The 19,425-nt window shown below is 43.1% G+C and overlaps 1 protein-coding gene across 4 annotated transcripts in view; it reads right to left on the minus strand.

Annotated features, from left to right (window-relative positions):
* pcdh15b (protocadherin-related 15b) overlaps nucleotides 1–19,425 on the minus strand; it is a 199,087-nt gene that overhangs the window by 88,336 nt on the left and 91,326 nt on the right. For all 4 annotated transcript variants that reach the window (XM_047817912.1, XM_047817910.1, XM_047817911.1 and 1 more), the window contains 3 exons: nucleotides 16,238–16,317; nucleotides 14,040–14,133; nucleotides 5,472–5,600 (listed from right to left, as the gene is read on the minus strand). In XM_047817912.1, the coding sequence (XP_047673868.1) occupies nucleotides 5,472–5,600; nucleotides 14,040–14,133; nucleotides 16,238–16,317 (303 nt within the window). The remainder of the gene's footprint in view (nucleotides 1–5,471; nucleotides 5,601–14,039; nucleotides 14,134–16,237; nucleotides 16,318–19,425) is intronic.

Genomic DNA, 19,425 nt, shown 5'->3' on the forward strand with positions numbered 1-19,425 from the left:
TGAGGGTTAAGGGCCTTGCTCAGGGGCCCAGCAGTGGCAGCTTGGTGGACATAGGAATCAAACTCACAACCTTCCGATTGGTAGCCCAACACCTTAACCACTAAGCTATGGCCTATACCTGTGCTAGGAGTTTAATGATTGTAAACTCCTGTTAAACAAATCTTCTTTGAGGTTTCTGTGACGTCTTGTTCATCGGTTTTCATGTGAAATGAGACACGAGCTGTTCAGTGTCTGATTGTGAGTCTGTTGCTAAGCAACTTTCAACCACCATGTCGGTTCACACTGTACACATTTGGCACCATAACACTCATAACACTCTAAATGTTCTGCTAACGCCGCATCAGATCAGGGTTTCATAACCCGAGTAAAAAAGCACCGCAAACCCGCCGTCTAAATTACAACCTTCCTCAAGCCGGGGGTTTAGAACGACGATAACCGAACGTTAAGCTCATTGTGAAAGGCTTTAAGTGTCACGTCGTTGACGAGACCTTTCTCAAACATCACTTATTTTTGTCCTCGCTTTACATTTTAAACTCAGCCGGTACTCGGATTTGTTGTGCCTTTGATATAAAAGTCCACTTTATACTGATAAAAATCTTCCACAAGTACAAAAATTTCCCAAAAGTTTCAGTACAGATCAAAGTTTTTCTGATGGTCATTTTATAAAAGGTAAAATATGCAGACACTTTGAATTAAACAGCCTCTCCATGTAAAACTAGTCCTGCTAAAACTACATCTACATTGACAGCATGTGACAGACGCCCTTATCCAGAGCGACGTATATAAGTGCTTAAATCTCTAACATTGAATACATTAATGCTGCTCACTAGGTTACAGACTTAAGATACCATGAGTTTAAAACATTTGTTCAAAGTTACAATGAAAAAGTGTCAAAGGTTGTATTTTTAATGCAAAAGATAAGGAAAGAAGTGCTAGTTGAAGTGTTTCCTGAATAAGTAGGTCTTCAACCGCCGCTTGAAACTAGCCAGTGACTCAGCTGTCCGGACCGCTAGGGGAAGTTCGTTCCACCACCTCGGTGCAGAACAGAGAAGAGTCTTGTAGTATACTTGCCTCTTACCCTGAGAGATGGTGGGTCCAGTGGAGCAGTGCTGGTAGATCGGAGGTTGCGGGGTGCAGTGCGAGGGATGATGAGGGCTTTGAGGTAAGATGGAGCTGGTCTGTTTTTGGCTTTGTAGGCCAGCATCAGTGTTTTGAATCTGATGCGTTCAGCTACCGGAAGCCAGTGGAGGGATCGCAGCAGCGGGGGGGTATGCGAGAACTTTGGCAGGTTGTAAACAAAGCCGGGCATTTCGGATCATTTGCAGAGGACGGATTGCGTTCATAGGTAGACCTGCCAGCAGTGCGTTGCAGTAATCCAGTCTAGAAATGACAAGAGACTGAACAAGTACCTGAGCAGTCTGTGTGGACGAAAATGGCCGAATCCTTCTAACGTCGTAGAGAAGAAACCGACATGAACGAGTCACGTTAGCAATGAGAGGAAAAGGACAGTTGATTGTCCGTGGTTACCCCAAGGTTGCGAGCTGTGGCTGAAGAGGAGATCAGATCGTTGGTCAAGGTATCTACTGTAGTACCTAGTAAACTAGTATCTTTAAGGAGTATCATCATCTCACATCATCTTGAAGAAGTCATAAACCATGTTCATGAGAAGCTTCACATTAACACTGTAAATTATATACTAGAAGTAAAACATGTCCTAATACATTGTTGAGCTTTTCTGGGATTTTTTATTTATTCATTTTTTAAACCCACTCATAAAGCAATTATGTCTACTCCCATGGCGGTTGCACCTCGATGCTATGTCTTCTAATGAACTTACCACCGTGACCATGAACAGTACGGTGTGCAAGCAAGAATATTCATTCATTTTCTACCGCTTATCCAAACTTCTCGGGTCACGGGGGAAACCCCCGAGGCACGGGAGAACATGCAAACTCCACACACACACACAAGGCGGAGGTGGGAATCGAACCCCCGACCCTGGAGGTGTGAGGCGAACGCGTTAACCACTAAGCCCCCGTGCCACCATGCCATGATTAATATGATATTATAGAGTATAGGATATAAAGTGTAGCCTTACTCCATCTGGGTGAACATTAATAGGCTCTAATGCCCCATTACATTACAACACTGATGGCAGCACAGTCTAAAACATCACTGCAGGATAATTGCTGTTGGTCAGAATGCCCCCCCCCCGGTGCTCCAATGTCTGTCCAATGTTATCTAGGCATCCACTGACCTCCTCTGTCAATCAATATGGCCTTTGTTTCATCCCATGAGATTTTAACGCCTGCTCCAGCCTGCAGGAAAGTAAAAGCTGCTCGCTTCTAGGATTTTTTTATTTTTTTGCTAAGACCTGCAGGATTTTGATTCACACTGTTCACCACTTTCCTTTTTTTTCAATACCTTTTATTTTCTTTTTTTTTTTCAACATCACTCTGCTTTTATATTTCTAGGAGGTCAGTGAGTTGAAATCCATTGTTATTCTCAAAAGCCAAGCAGAAACCAGTAATGAAAGCATACATCTTCACAGTAGCTAATTAAAAGTTAATTAAACCCAACCATAAGTATGCTATAAACTGGTCCTTGCCATGCATGCATCCCAACAACAGCAGCAGATGGAATGGAAATACGTTCTCTGATATACTTAGAAAGTGGAGGTCATACGGTGTCCAAAAGATCAGGGATAAACAAAGCTAAACTACTGACCCATCGGTGACCTGGAGAACGTAACGGAAGCCTACGTGAATACGAGGAGAACCGCAGAGGAGCTGTGAGGGAACATTGAGGGATTAATTGTGCCTAATGCTGCCAATTAAGAAGATATGTGCCAAAAGACACAAGATCTTGCCAGTAAATATTTTCAAGAGGCTACAGATTTTTCATCATCTGATTCAGGAAGTAACCAGTTGTCCCACTCCTAATCTGTGTATGTAGAAATACTATAAAGCCAACAGTTTGTAAACATCTGACCATCACACCCATGCATGGGACTTCATAAAACTGTTGTAGTCCAGAACAACATTGAGTGCTGTAGCACTTCGATTTCCATTCACTGAAACTAAGAGGTCCAAGCCTGTTCCAGCATGGCAATGCCCCGAGCTCCGAGTGTAGAGTAGAAGAACTCGAGTGTCATGCACAAAACCCTGACTTCAACCTTACTGGACACCTTTGGCAGTAACTGGATCACTGACTCTACCCCAGACCTCCTCCTCCAACATCAGAGCTCACTAATTTGGCTAATTCTCTTCTAGCGGAACGATCACAAATACCCGCAGCTATTCTTCCAACGTCAAGTGCCAAACCTTCACGGAAGATCGAGGTTACGGGATGTTCAAAAAGCACACAGACTAAAAGGACACAGACAAAAGATAATCAAATGAGGTAAAAATAATGAGGTTGCTACCGAATTAACATTGAAGCAAAACCTGCTAATGGTTCTGCACATTAGCCTGAATATTGTAGGTCCTGAGGTTCTGCTGTTCTGATATCAGCAGTGCCAGTTGCTCAAGTTCTGTTGTTTCCTTTTCATTTAGATTTTCATTACATTTTCTAACTACGAGGTCCATACCAACTATTTAGCTCTTGTCTAGCTATTGAAAGCTACCACAAAGCCGCTATGTTTCTGAACTAAATATACATCTCTTTCACTCACTCATCTTCTACCGCTTATCCGAACTTCTCGGGTCACGGGGAGCCTGTGCCTATCTCAGGCGTCATCGGGCATCGAGGCAGGATACACCCTGGACGGAGTGCCAACCCATCACAGGACACACACACACACACTCTCATTCACTCACACACACACACTACGGACAATTTTCCAGAGATGCCAATCAACCTACCATGCATGTCTTTGGACCGGAGGAGGAAACCGGAGTACACGGAGGAAACCCCTGAGGCACGGGGAGAACATGCAAACTCCACACACACAAGGCGGAGGTGGGAATCGAACCCCCAACCCTGGAGGTGTGAAGCGAACGTGCTAACCACTAAGCCACCGTGTCCCCTAAATCTACATCTGTAAAGCTTATTTGTGAATCAAACTACAAATGACCTGCCAAAAAAGTCCCCCTTATATTCACCCCATCAGGCAGTGGTGCTCCATTGATTATGGCTCTGGTTACTAATCAGTTGGTTAGGGTTCAAACCCCAGCTATCTGCCATGCTGGCACTGTTGGGGCCCTTGTGAAAGACCCTTAACTCTTTCTGCTCCAGGGTCAATGTGTCATTTCTGAACCTGCACTACCTTTCTCGGCCTGCGTCCTCGTCATCTGGCAAGTTTTTATTGCTGATTACAAAATTTTATTTCAACATCTGTTTCAGATGTCTGCCTGGATCTTCACACAGATGTTAAATCACTAAATTCCAGGGGTTTCGTTACAACGACGTAAAGTGGGCGTGTTTTTCCGGAGTTTTTTAGAAAAACGCCCTCTTTCAAAAAAAAGAGCATACCTACGAAGGACAAAACAGTCATACAGGTAGATTTATTTTAGAAAACAAATAAACAACCAAAAACTACGGTTATGGTTAGGGTTAGATTATCAAATAGGCCACGCCTACCCCGATGACGCAATATCTTTTACGCTGTTCTGAAATCCCTGGAAATAAGTGCATCCCTTATTAAATCTGGTTTGTCAAATCTAGCTCAGGTCCCACGCAAATATTATTAGGAGCGGCACAGCGACACGAGTCCATGTTGTTCAGTGTATTTATATATATTCTAGTCATCTAACAACATCTGCTCTAGTGTGTTGGATGACCATGACACTTTTCCACCCCAAAACACAGAACGAACACAGGAGAAGGCTAAAAACACACTATAACTAAAAACACTCTCTTACAAGGTTACTATTTGAGTCCAGTGTAATTTCCCAAGGGCTCAGATTTGTACCGAAGGAGCTTAGTCAATAAACAGACATCTGCGTTATGTGTTATGTTCTGATTATTCCACCGACAGAGCAGACCTATTCATCTCGACCGCTAATTACATCTTGTAGCTTAACAAAGCCGCTCGTAGCGGCATGTCCCCGAAGGTGACACATTATTTAAATGACATTTATTTAATTGGGAAATTATAAAATGCTCACAGGCTTGAGAGAAGCAGGCATCTGTGACAGAAGGTGACTGAGGTGAAGCAGCCGACGCTCTGCCCGTCTGCCCAGCGGGCGCTGATTAGGGTTAGACTTATCAGACCCACCTGAAAACTAGGAATCATCCCTACTCAATCATGGGAGCACTGACAAGGATAAACATGGTAAAGATGTCACCCAAGTGGAAGATTAGATATACACGCCTTCATGCACCTTTACAGCTGAGATGCGGATCCCTTTCGATAAATCGCTACACGGGTAAATAACACTGGAAAAAATGGAAAAGTGCGGTGGAACTGGAGATGCAAACGGATTGAAAAAGTAAAACATTTAAAAAACAGATTTTAAAGGTTCACTAACCTTTACTCGACCAACAAAAGCGTCGGCCTGCTCTTCCGCAACGGTGAGATTTTGAGGCAGCAGAAGATCAAACATAGGATCGTTATCGTTCACATCAGTCACCAGGATGTTAACCTTGGCAGTTGAGGTCTGAAAATCAGAAACCAGGAAGGTTAGAGCTTGAACTTTATGCCTGAACCAACTAATTGTGACTGTAGATTAAATTAGTACACTATAAACTATAGGACTCATCACACCGATCTTAATCCCAGGGCATTTTCTTATTTAGCTCCCAAACTTTGGAATAGTCTTCCTGATAGTGTTCGGGGCTCAGACACACTTTCCCAGTTTCAATGTAGATTAAAAACTCATCTCTTTAGTCAGGCGTACAAATAATACATCCCATAATATCATGCACCAGTACATCAGACCTGCACATTTTTATGAACAGCAGATATGTTAATCCCTCTCCACTGCTTCTCTCTTTGTACCCATCCCGAGGCATCCAGACATCGTACCGGCTCCCGACGTCCTCTGTGGGACGAAGCCTTTGGACGTCCACTGAGCCGAGGCCGACTCTAGGAATCCTGAGACATCTCCAGTTAGACTCTGTGACACTAAGGAGCTCTGAAGTCCATGATCCTTACACCAATACAACATTTATCTGACTGTATATTACAATCACACCCCCAGTGTCACCCAGATGAGGATGAGGTTCCCTTTGAGTCCGGTTCCTCTCAAGGTTTCTTCCTTTACCAATTTAAGGCAGTTTTTCCTTGCCACTGCTGCATTTCACATTTCTAATGTAGAAGCAATTTTGGAATGGCTTTTTACCCAGAGTTATCTCCGCAGACTCCGCAGTATCTCCGCAGACTTTTAGACGGCAAAACGTTGAACATCACAGAAGTGCACAACATAACGAGGGGGAAATACCATACATCACACTGAAAAATTAGCAGAACGACTAGTCAACTACACGCCAAACCTTAAAAAGGCCGAACGAGATTAGATTAGCCGTCTTTTTTATCTCGACCTGAAAGTGACGTATTTATCCAATCACATCTGTTGATACATAAATATTCGGATAAGAAGGTCGCGTCAGCGTTTATGAATGTACAGTATGAAAAGTGAGATCATGAAGAACCAGGATTCGTTTGTCCATCCCAGGTAAAGTATGAGAAGTGTGAAACATCAATCAACATAACCCAGGATCCCGTTTGCTCGGAGGTTATAATCAACCAGCGAACTATTTCAAGTGTGAAAAACCTTACTATGTCCAAAAGTTTGTGCACTCCTGACCAGTTACTCCCACATGTACCTGTTGTGTAGTCTTAGTCCCCAATTTGCTGTGCTTTCTATAGATTTTGGAGTGGAGATGAAGGGATGTACACATTTACCTTTATACCACATTTCAGCCACAGTGTCCTCCGATATCTTCCTAGACTGACCCATAATTTTCATTAGCAAATGAAGTGATAAATACCATCCGTATTTTTGGGACCGCACATAAGGACTCTACACATGATGTGTGTGTATTTTTAAAGAAAAAAGTTGTAAATTCTTAATTTGCTATACTTTGATTTTACTCTTTTTTCCTGAATAATTCCTAAACTGTATATCCCTACACCGAGGAGACGGCGTGTAAATAAATCTAGCCTTTAAACAGCTGAAAATGATTAATTTTGCCTAAGCTTGGCGGGGGGCCACTGTTTGCTTTCACAAACAAATATCCCCTTCCACTGATTAATTTACACAGATCCAACAAAATTGATAACATATTTGCAATCATCATCAAGCTGTGAATGGAGCCTAATGAAAAATTTCCACAGCTGCTGGGAAAATTAGCATTTTCAATGTCTGGAAATGGCAGCGACCAAATCAGCGACTGCAGGGGGACGGCAGTGATGAACTTTTCTCAAAAAAACAAAAACAAAAGAGAAAACAGACCGTTCCGAGAAGAAATCACGGCTTTCATCCGGCTCACGGATAAATGGTGACGATGTAAAGTGAACAAAACAACCTCAAGTGTGTTAGCGGGGTGAGAAGGAAATCTATGTAGCAGTCATGTGGTAGCATAGTGGTTAAGGTGTACAAAAGGTTGTGAGTTCAAATCCCAGGGCAACCAAGCTGTCACTGCTGGGCCCCTGAGCAAGGCCCTTAACCCTGACATGCTCCTTCGGATACACATTAAGTAAAATGAGTGTATTTTTGCATTAGAGCTTAAATGTACTACTAGGATCCACCGTAAATAGGATTTTTGTCGCTCAAAATACGCGTCATAACCGCAGACTCGCGAAATCCGACACACGGAAGCAGACGCATTTTTGGTTCGATGCAGCCGGCAAGTTAAAATTATGGTGTCATGCATTGAGAGTGACGGTCACGCATTTGGGTCTTTTCTCACGCTCTCTCTCCACACATCGTATTTCTCACACAGAAAAACTTTTTGACTATTTATCATATATTTAATAAGCCGCAGCGCCCAAGACGTATCATTCCGCACCGCCGTCTCTATGGAAACGGGCAGGAATCAAGCGCGTCTCGGTTCTTAGTCGAGCCTGACACTTATCAGCCAATCAAAAAAAAGAGGCTACACAACAGCCAATCAGAAAATAGCACTATTGTATCTGGGTAAGATTTAACGCAACAACCAATGAAAAAATTGGGGTTGCGGGGGGTTGAAGATGTCACGCTTGCCTGTCTTCAAAACTTGAGAGCCCTGCCATGAATACGAAGAGGACTCGATTAGACATTGAACATTTTATAAAAAAATTAACCTTCAGCCCAGCGTCTTTTTTTACTTAAGGTTAGTTCAAACTGCTCAAATTCTGTGGGAAACGGGTCCTGATGGCTCTTCGAGTGTTTAAGGTTGCCGACTCCTGGACTAGGCTATGGGAGAACATACAAACATCTGAGGCATTGCCAAAGCATCACCAGCAGGAAACAAACCCCTGCATAAGGGAGCACTGTTGTGGTAAAATGGGCAGCGGTGGCTCAAGTGGCTAAGGCTCTGAATTGGCGTTTAGAAGATCAGTGTTCAAGCCCCAACACTACCAAGCTGCCCCTATTGAGCAGGTACTACTGAATACCCCTGCTTGAAAAAATACTGCATGTAGAGTAGCATAACTTGGAAAGTTTAAGTACACTTAACTAGCATTACTGCCAATCATAGACTTCAGCAGAACTGCTCCCGAAAGCCTTCTTAAAGCCCAGAACATGTACCTGAGTCTCTTAGAACACTATCTGTCCATCATGTTTCTCATGAGTGAGCACATGTTTTATTGCTGTCTGATCAAATCAAATGGAGGCACTTGGACTGAGATGAGAATGTTCCTATCTCTGCTGTGGCCTCATCTGGAGCACATTATACTGACTTCACATCGTCTAACAGGAAACGTTTATTTGAAAGAAAGATTGGGGGCATTCTGATCTTTTCTCGGAGCTCGGTTAAACTTTCAACGACTCTTCTTCAACTTGTCTCCTATTACATTTTCAACCAGAATGGACAATCTCGTTTTAAACCGGACCATGTTGCTAAGATACAAGGAAATAATCCCTCAGTCTGTATAAAAATACGATGCAAGTCTTTGTCTTAAAATGATCTTTGTTTTAGTTCAGGTTTAAAATAAAACCTTCTCTACATGAAAATAATGAGTTCTAATGATAATGATCAATAATCAACAGCTAAATGTTCCATCCATCCATCTATCCATTTTTAGTAGCATTTTTTTTTCTACAAAAATTCACATGAAACCTGCAGTCTAGGGTTTGGGAACAAGGGAGGGGGGGGACTTTGGAGGCGGTGCCAAACTGTCATGGTGCACAATCACGTGAAAGTGAAAGTGACGTGACGTGACGTATGGCTAAATACGGTGACCCATAAACAGAATTCCTTCTCTGCATTTAACCCATCCAAAGTGCACACACACAGCAGTGAACACACACACACACACACACACACACACACACACACACACACACACACACACACATACCCGGAGTAGTGGGAAGCCATTTATGCTGCGGTGCCCGGGGAGCAGTTGGACGGTTCGGTGCCTTGATCAAGGGTACCTCAGTCGTGGCCGGCCCGAGACTCGAACCCACAACCTTTAGCTCTCTAACCATTAGGCCACGACTTCCCCAAGTATACACAAACACCCATTCATACACTACAGACAATTTAGAGATGTCAATCATCCTACAATGCATGTCTTTGAACTGGGGGAGAAAACTACAGAACCCAGAGGAAACCCCTTAAGCGGAGCAGACAGACCACACACAGGCCACTAAACCGCCATGACACCCACAAGTGAAAGGTTTTAGAATAAATTAAACGATTTTTTTTCAGTCCCCAGCTGAGATGCGGTGTCTTCTGTGTCTTCTGATGTGGACCATTATGAATTATAAAGGGATTTGGCTTTAACTGGTTAAATGCTAATGTTAATAATTTTGATAGACAGCATGTCAATAGGGGACACGGTGGCTTAGTGGCTTAGTGGGTAGCACGTTCGCCTCACACCTCCAGGGTTGGGGTTCGATTCCCGCCTCCACCTTGTGTGTGTGGAGTTTGCATGTTCTCCCCGTGCCTCGGGGGTTTCCTCCGGGTACTCCGGTTTCCTCCCCCGGTCCAAAGACATGCATGGTAGGTTGATTGGCATCTCTGGAAAATTGTCCGTAGTGTGTGAGTGTGTGAGTGAATGAGAGTGTGTGTGTGCCCTGTGATGGGTTGGCACTCCGTCCAGGGTGTATCCTGCCTCGATGCCCGATGATGCCTGAGATAGGCACAGGCTCCCCGTGACACGAGAAGTTCGGATAAAGCGGTAGAAAGTGAGTGAGAGCATAATAATTAGACGTCTGTTATTTTTAAAGGTTTTTGTACTAATTTGTCCAAAAAAAACCCCAAATACGGCCACTTCTAGTCAGCACTGCTGAAGAAAAAGGGATTTGCGCTGATGTGTGAACAACGCCATGCTCTATTCACATTACAGTCATCATTGTACCTGGATTCTCTTCCAGACCAACGAGGCTCTATCGCTAAGCCGGCTGTGATAGCGAAACGCTTCATTGCATTCATTAATATCAATCTCCCTGTTGTATATTCTGTAGAAACTGCATAAAGGCTCCCGAGTTTCTAATAAAATATTCTGGGAGGTGTAAAGGAGCAAATATGGACATGGAGAGTTTTACAGGTAAACTGCAAAGTTAAATATTTCTCTTTATACCTCAAGGAGTTTGATATATCCTCGAGCTATAGAACTTATATTTAATGCATCGAATGAAATGAAACAATCTATATGAAACTGCAGAGAGTGCTACATGATCTGTTTCATCTGCTCATGATGTGTCGCTTCACATCTTTTACACTCGATTGGTGATAGAACTCACAAACATACACTGGTCTCTAATATCCACCGAGGTTAAACGGCAGGGGTGAAGGAAAGTACGATAAATTAGATGAAGGTCTTTCGTTGCTTCCATGGAGTTCTTGGTTTAAATGTTTTAAAATGGTGCTGTGTTTGACAGATTGTGGTTGTAAATATTTCATGTGGTACTTATAAAGCCTGCTGAGTTTGAATTAAGCCGGTGTAACACTTAGCGTGAGCCGGGCACGACGGCGCTTTAAGCTAAAAGACGGACGCACTTGCTTTTCAGTCTGTCAATGATGTTTATACAGCGGCATGGAATCACTCAATGTCTCTCATAATGGGGGGAATTTTAACACATTTCCATAAAATGACATTAATTCCAGCACCCAGCGTACGCTACGCCGCATGTTAGCGACTACAAAAATAATGAGGATCTCGGTCAAAATGCCAGATTTGTTACAGAATTTATTGTCTCTTGTCATGTTTTAGATGAATCGTAACCCTCAGGGTGAAGGCCACATGCTTGTGTTCCTTACTGTGTGTTTATAAATGTTGTCAATATCGTGTGGTCTCGTTCTAACGTTGTCAAAGATTCTTGCCTTCCTTCACTGTCAACCTATAGTACCTGGATTTTCATTCATTCATTCATTTACTACCGCTTATCCGAACTTCTCGGGTCACGGGGAGCCTGTGCCTATCTCAGGCCGTCATCGGGCATCGAGGCAGGATACACCCTGGACGGAGTGCCAACCCATCACAGGGCACACACACACTCTCATTCACTCACACACTACGGACAATTTTTCCAGAGATGCCAATCAACCTACCATGCATGTCTTTGGACCAGGGGAGGAAACCGGAGTACACGGAGGAAACCCCCGAGGCACGGGGAGAACATGCAAACTCCACATACACGAGGCGGAGGCGGGAATCGAACCCCCAACCCTGGAGGTGTGAAGCGAACGTGCTAACCACTAAGCCACCGTGCCCCAATCCCAGGTCAATACTTTCTAAAATCCTCCATCAAGCCTGTTCTGGCTCCAACAGCAACAATGACATCTCAAATCAGGAGGAGAAATGAAGCTAACATGCTGTGGTATACACACAACATATAAAGAAAGCAACTTGAAACTTGAGGAATCTGACAGGTCTGGCTTGGAGCTCTGTGTGCTAACTCAGCCTCTTACTGAGCATAGCAAGCAGAACAAAACTCCCCCGGAGTGAAGGTCGAGTAGGTCGGCTTCACTCGGGGCTCTGCACCCTTCTGCTCTATACAGTACATGGTTTAAAAAAATTGGCTAATGATCGGGTACTTCAAGAAAGGTCAGTGCACATCAAAGATGCCAGTGGATTTCTGAATTGCTCTCCCTAACTGTTGAAACATTTCTCAGCTGTAATTGAAGGCAACAAGGAACCAGAATGCAGAGAAAGTTGCAGGAGCTTTCAAGGAGAAAAAAAGGTGGGAGTCTGAGTGAAAGAACGAATTCTTCATTTCTTTTTTTTTTTATTTTTATTTTTTTGCAGAGGATTGGGAAAATTGGCTTCTGGCAATTAAATAGGAATTAATCATACTGGGTATGAACTGGGAAAAAGTGAAAAATTTGTATTCATTTCCCATAAAGGTTCGGTGTTGCAATTCTAAAGCAAGACTAAAAGGTGCGCGCATCATTTCCGAGCCTCCGATGTGATAAATGTGCTGTCAGGAATCTGCTCGACAAGCTGAGGGTAAGAGGAGGATTATTTGGAAACCGCTTATCAAGGCTTCCATTTACATTCATGCATTTAGCACTTTTTTTTTTTAAACGTGACTCACAGTTGAGCCGAGAAGATAAAGGTTAAGGTCCTCGCTTAAGGACCCAACAGTGGCAGGATTTCAACTCGCATTCTTCTGAACCACCAAAACCAGAAGGGAAGTCGTAGGGGAAGTTGTAGCCTAACGGTTAGAGAGTCTGACTCCTAACCCTAAGGTTGTGGGTCCGAGTCTCGGGCCGGCAATACCACGACTGAGGTGCCCTTGAGCAAGGCACCGAACCCCCAACTGCTCCTCGGGCGCCGCAGCATAAATGGCTGCCCACTGTGTGTGTTTCACAGTGTGTGTGTGTTCACTGCTGTGTGTGTGTGTGCACTTTGGATGGGTTAAATGCAGAGAACAAATTCTGAGTATGGGTCACCGTATTTAGCCGTACGTCACGTCACGTCACGTCAGAGTATCCTTGAGGAAGTAGGAGGCTATAGGAAAAGCTAGCTAATTCCTGGTTCCACTGGGATACAGTAGCACAGTGGTTAGGATGTTGGACTACTAGACATTTAGGTTAAATCCTAGTACCACCAGTTGACCTTGAGCAAGGCTCCTACCGTATAAATTAGATAATTGTCTGTCCCTCTGGAAAATGCCATCTGTCAAACGCTATAAACCAACTAGATCTGGTTATAATCTGATTCCCATTTCTAACCTTTGCCACTTCATCATGCCATGAAACACTTTTTAAATGTGTTTTGACTGTGTTTGATGCCTCACATGGGGAAAGGATGAAATAAATAACCTCATTTTAAGAAAGAAGGCAGTTCTTGGGCAACAGAATGCTTCCAGACTCTTGATTGAATGCCAGATGTCTGGACTGAAACTAGCTGGTTCTAAACCCAGCTGTGGAACAACAACTTCTTGATTCTACACTGCCAGGCATGGCAGACATCAACTAATCTGTTCATCAGAGAATGGCTTACAAATGATGCCAGCTCACAGCAGACTTGTAGTGAAGAGAGTGGGCTCTGTAATTAAAAAAAAAAAAAAAAGACGCTCTGCTGCATCATCACAGCATGATCACTCCATGGTGATATACTCTATTCAGATCAATCACAGCAGGCCTGCGGCAGGATGCACTTTAAAAAACCATGAACTGAGAAAGTGGTGTAGCCCACATAGTCCTCTCCTTCTGCCTACTCTACTTCCTGTCTAAATGTCTCAGACAGGAAAAGGACAATCCTCTCAACTTCATTTTCTCAGTAAAGACTTTCAAAGCCCAACAAATACTGCTATCTGCCACATCCATTTGTCTAAGAGCTAGCATGAATCTAAAGGTCCAAAGCTTCTTGGGAAGGTTCATTCTACTCATGCTGCACAGGGATTTGGGTGAGTGACTTCTTGCTTGAGAAGGGATTGGATTCAAGGAGGTGTGACTCTCATCTGCAGCGCTGTTTGATTTAACGTCTAGCGGGTTCTTACCCCATCCGGCCTGCCGTCGGAGGCAGAAACGATCAGTGTGTAGCGATCCGTGCGCTCTCTGTCCAGCATCTTTCCCAGCAGGAAGAGTCCCGACCTGCAAGGCATCAATACACCAGCATGAAAACCACAGTAGCAGACAAATACGCTTCACACAAGTTTAATAGTGTCCTTTTCCTGATAAACTATAAGCCTCTTGCTTGTTTGCACAACGCGTGAAGGAAAAGGGTGCAAGGTTAAAAAAGTCTAAATGAAAGCTCAGCCAAAATAGAGACATAGTGAGTCATTACTTTGTTTAAAGTCGCACTAACAGGCTCATTTGTTCCTAAATAATAACACCATGCGAATGTGTCAGCCATTTGAAACTCTGTTAACCAGCCCTGTATGCCATCAATAACAGCTAAATCGAACGACTGCGGCGGGTTCCTTAGAAGAAACCAAAAGTATGATTATTGTTGCTTGAAGCTAAATGAGTTTCATCAATGTTACTCGTTTGTGTAGTTATATAATTCAGCCAATCATGTGACAGCAGCACGTTGTATAGCACGATGATGCAGATACGTGGTCATGAACGACGGCAGACATCGAATCTGTTTGTTTCTGACAGGAAGGATGTCGTAAGTCAATCAGGCCATTTTCCTCTGACCTCTATTCTCGACAAGGCGAATCCACCTACCGTCCCTCACTCGATGTTTTTTGTTCTTCGCACCGCTCTGCGAAACTCTAGAGACGGTCGTATGTGAAAACCCCACAAGAGCTAAAGCTTTTAAAATACTATAATTAGCCCATATGGCACCAAAATCCATGTGACAGTTCTGTGTAAAGCTTCACAGATCATTCATCAATTATTTTCCTTCATTCTGATGATTGATTTGAACATCAACAGAAGCTCTCGATCTGTATCTGTATCCGATTGTCTTCAACGCGGTCCCGTGAAGGTACGTTTTTAGTATTTGGCTTTTTTACAAGCAAAAAAAAAAAATTCCAACAACCACACGGTCTTCCGAAAAAAAGTATTCAAGTAAGTGTATTATCTATTCATAGCTGGAGGCTGGAAAAGGTTCTTCAAAGCTTATTTAGATGGTTCTACATTTCTACATGGTTCTAAACCCCGTCTCTTTTAGATACCCCCCCCCCCAAAAAAAAAGAAATAAAGGAAAGGACTGAACATCTGATGGACATGTTCACACATGTTTCTAAAGTTCTGAAGGACTAACTTTACTGGGCTGAAAGGAGCAGTTATGTCCTTTATGTCTTCTGAAGATCGCTCCGATGATGGTGCGAGGTTGAGGTTATTCAAGGTGCGACTTATTTGATTTCAGAGTCTGAGTCAGTGTGAGTTTGTGAGTGAGTAGGTGGACAGCCTGGAGTGTATGTAAGCCACCCATAGCCCACTCCGGTCAACACGCAACTCGGTATAACGCTGGCTTTGTAAACACAGAGGACATGAAATGCCAAAGTCTGGTTTATATGTTCAGCATTACTTCTCATTAGGTCACTTCTTGCTTTCTTTTTCGTCGGTATACAGATTCGATATACCGTACCATAGCGGCTTGGAAGCGGGCGGTTAGAAGAGCAGCTAGCGATCTTCATATTGCTTTATATTAGTGGCTTATCAAGAATGCTAACAGCACAAGATTATTAATTTTTTTATTTCTCTTTTTTTTTTGCAATTTCCTGTCCTTGATGGTCTCCAATAAGCAGGATAGAATGCTGGGAGACGAGGCAGCCCCTGATACCATGGCAGAATATCAGAAGCGTACCGCTGAAGAAATAATGGAAATCCACATAACCTTTTAATATTACAGTACTCCCCTGGCTAGGGCCTTCATTTCTTTACTTAGCAAATAAATAAAGTAGACCTCTTCACAAAGTACGTCCTCTTTACCGAGATTTGATCAAAGTCTGCTCGAAGGACGTTGTGATTTTCGCTAAAGTTTAGGAGCGCTGCGATCGAACGAGTATAAATGTAGAATATTTAAGGCAAAAAAAAAGTATGTGAATTTAGCATGGGCTTTTAGTTCATGTTAAAGTTTATCTGTGACTCTTTTCATCTCAGGCCCCCCGATCCCCTCAGCTATTTTCACAAGAGCTTCACGTTGAAAACAGCGTAAAATGAAAACATCAGCGTTTCCTTGTGAGGTAAAATAAGCTCAACTGTCAGAACAAAACTTTTGTGAAAGCTTTCAATGAGATCTTACGTTTGATTGAGTTCAAAGATGTTATCAGGATCTCCGCCGAGGATGCTGTACATAATGGGATCTTTTTCTCGGTCTGTTGCCTGTAAAAGACACATAACACTTTCGTGTAGCAATAAATCAATTACGCTGCCAGGCGAGATTCAACATGGCTGTGTGCCTGTGGGCAAATACGAACAGCCTGAGAAAACTCTACAACATCATTTAAGAAAACACCATAATTGGTTCCCAAATGAAGCTCAAACTTAATACTACGGTACTAAACGTCAAGGCTTCACGTACGGTAAGCCATCACAAAGCGCACTCTTGTTCTTTCTAAAAAAAAAAAAAAAGAAAGAAAGTAAGAAACAATCAAACCAATGAAAAACCTCCTCAATACCCACAACACACATTTTTATTTTAGGATTCAATTCTTTTTCGAGTTTTTTTCGTGGATGAATCCAATGAATCAGGGGGGGCACGGTGGCTTAGTGGGTAGCACGTTCGCCTCACACCTCCAGGGTCGGGGTTCGATTCCCGCCTCCGCCTTGTGTGTGCGGAGTTTGCATGTTCTCCCCGTGCCTCGGGGGTTTCCTCCGGGTACTCCGGTTTCCTCCCCCAGTCCAAAGACATGCATGGTAGGTTAATTGGCATCTCTGGAAAATTGCCCGTAGTGTGTGAATGCGTGAGTGAATGAGAGTGTGTGTGTGCCCTGCGATGGGTTGGCACTCCGTCCAGGGTGTATCCTGCCTTGATGCCCGATGACGCCTGAGATAGACACAGGCTCCCCGTGACCCGAGAAGTTCGGATAAAGCGGTAGAAAATGAATGAATGAATGAATCCAATGAATCATTGATTTTCAGACATGCAGGTCACACTGGATCACACCTTTAACACCAGGTAGATTTCATTTTATAAATATAAACATTAGAAATGAGGTCTGATGCAAAAGCTAAATCTTTCACGCAAGCGAGCCGAGTGCCGGTAGATCAGAAGCGAGCTTCGAATGTATCATGGATTCCCTTGTTACAGTTAGTACAGAAGGATTTTGGAGTTGGAGGCAGAGAGCCATGGGCAAGAGTCATCTCTGAAAAAGAACTGTGAGTCTTTCTGTAAGATGGATGCTCCAGGCTTCACACATCACATCTGTGGTGTCAGACCAAATGCTGCTCCCAAGACATGTTTGAACCTCTGAGAAAAACCTACAAGCAGTGAGTAATGTCACTGTTTGTTTATTACATTTACATTTATAGCATTTAGCAGACGCCCTTATATCCGGAGCGACGTATGTTATCTCATTTTCATACAGCTGAGCAATTGAGGGTTAAGGGCCTTGCTCAGGGGCCCAACAGTGGAAGCTTGGTGGACCTGGGATCGAACTCACAACCTTCTGATCGGTAGCCCATCACCTTAAACACTAGGCTACCACAAGCTCGTTTGTAATGATAAAATATTCTTGCAATAAACGGCTGAATCTGATTGGTCAGGAGTTGATTCGCTTCATCGTATTCTTAAAGTATATATATATATATATATATATATATATATATATATATATCTGCTAATAGACTTTTTGGTACAGTTCGGGTCATATTGACCCAGGACATTATTTGGGTTTAAAAGCATTACAGAAAGTATACATTAAAAAGTCCTTTAGACAATCATTCAATCATTCATTTTCTACCACTCGAGGAAACCCCTGAGGCACGGGGAGAACATGCAAACTCCACACACACAAGGCGGGAATCAAACCCTCAACCCTGGAGGTGTGAGGCGAACGTGCTAACCGCTAAGCCACCATGCCCTCCCTTCCTTTAGACATATTGTCTTTATTTTAATCCCAAACAACATAGCCAGCATTTGAGATGAATGAGATTTAACAATGAAAGCGTCATTTGTTTTTGTTTTATAATCTGTGCAATAAAATGTACTATTAAAAAAAAAAAGACCTTCGTGGCAAAAAAATAGTAATAAAATGGAAGAATGTTTCAATTAATGTTTATTATTTTGAACTGATTTATCAAATACAGATAACGATTTTTTGGATCGAGTCTCCAGTGTGACTGTGTCTGTGCCAGCTTTATATCTGACTATCACAAAGCCGAGTGTTAGAGAGGTGATGTTTCAGTTTCTTTTCTTTAAAAGAGAGACTGGATGTTTATATCATTATAATAATGTACAATATGTAGGTTTCATTATACATGAGGTTCATTCTTTAATACTTACGAGTGGAAGGAGGTTTAAAGGGGTGAAGGGTATTATGGGTCGATGTTGGGGGGATTTGTAGGGTGTGATACGATGTGACCTGCATATGTCATTCAAATAACTGAAGCATGTTATAACAGCAATAATGTGCTAATGATTACAAAGTTGAATTTATTAGCCAATGACACATCGTGCATTTTTACATCCTATAGCTGTATTTAATGCTGTAAATCATCTGAGGAACATGTGAGCTCCTGTTATAGTTTTAGTAAACAGTCATTCTTAATTAGCACCTCACACACACAAACACACAAACACACACACACACACACACACACACACACACACACACACACACACACACACACACACACAAGAGCAGCCTGTTATTTAAACAGTAAGGGTAACTTAGCCTGAGAGCACTTACAAGCCAAGACTCTGTTCATTCATTCATTCATTCATTTCCTACCGCTTATCCGAGCTTCTCGGGTCAGGCGTCATCGGGCATCGAGGCAGGATACACCCTGGACGGAGTGCCAACCCATCACAGGGCACACACACACTCTCATTCACTATGGACAATTTTCCAGAGATGCCAATCAACCTACCATGCATGTCTTTGGACTGGGGGAGGAAACCGGAGTACCCGGAGGAAACCCCCGAGGCACGGGGAGAACATGCAAACTCCACACACACAAGGCGGAGGCGGGAATCGAACCCCCAACCCTGGAGGTGTGAGGCGAACGTGCTAACCACTAAGCCACGGTGCCCCCCCCCCCCCCAAGACTCTGTTCATGAATGTTAAATAACCATCTCCTAACAAAACGTCATCTATTATGAGAATTACTTCATTAAACAACATGTTTTTTTTTTATAACCCCTTTATTATCAGAGTTAGATATTTGGAGTCTCAAAATTATACAAGGTCCATTTAGGAGCTGTTACTATAGAAACAATAACGTATTAGAACAAGCGCATTAACATGCTGAAGGTGGGAAACTACCTAC

The sequence above is a fragment of the Tachysurus fulvidraco genome, chromosome 8, assembly GCF_022655615.1.
Source record: "Tachysurus fulvidraco isolate hzauxx_2018 chromosome 8, HZAU_PFXX_2.0, whole genome shotgun sequence".
Lineage (NCBI taxonomy): Eukaryota > Metazoa > Chordata > Actinopteri > Siluriformes > Bagridae > Tachysurus > Tachysurus fulvidraco.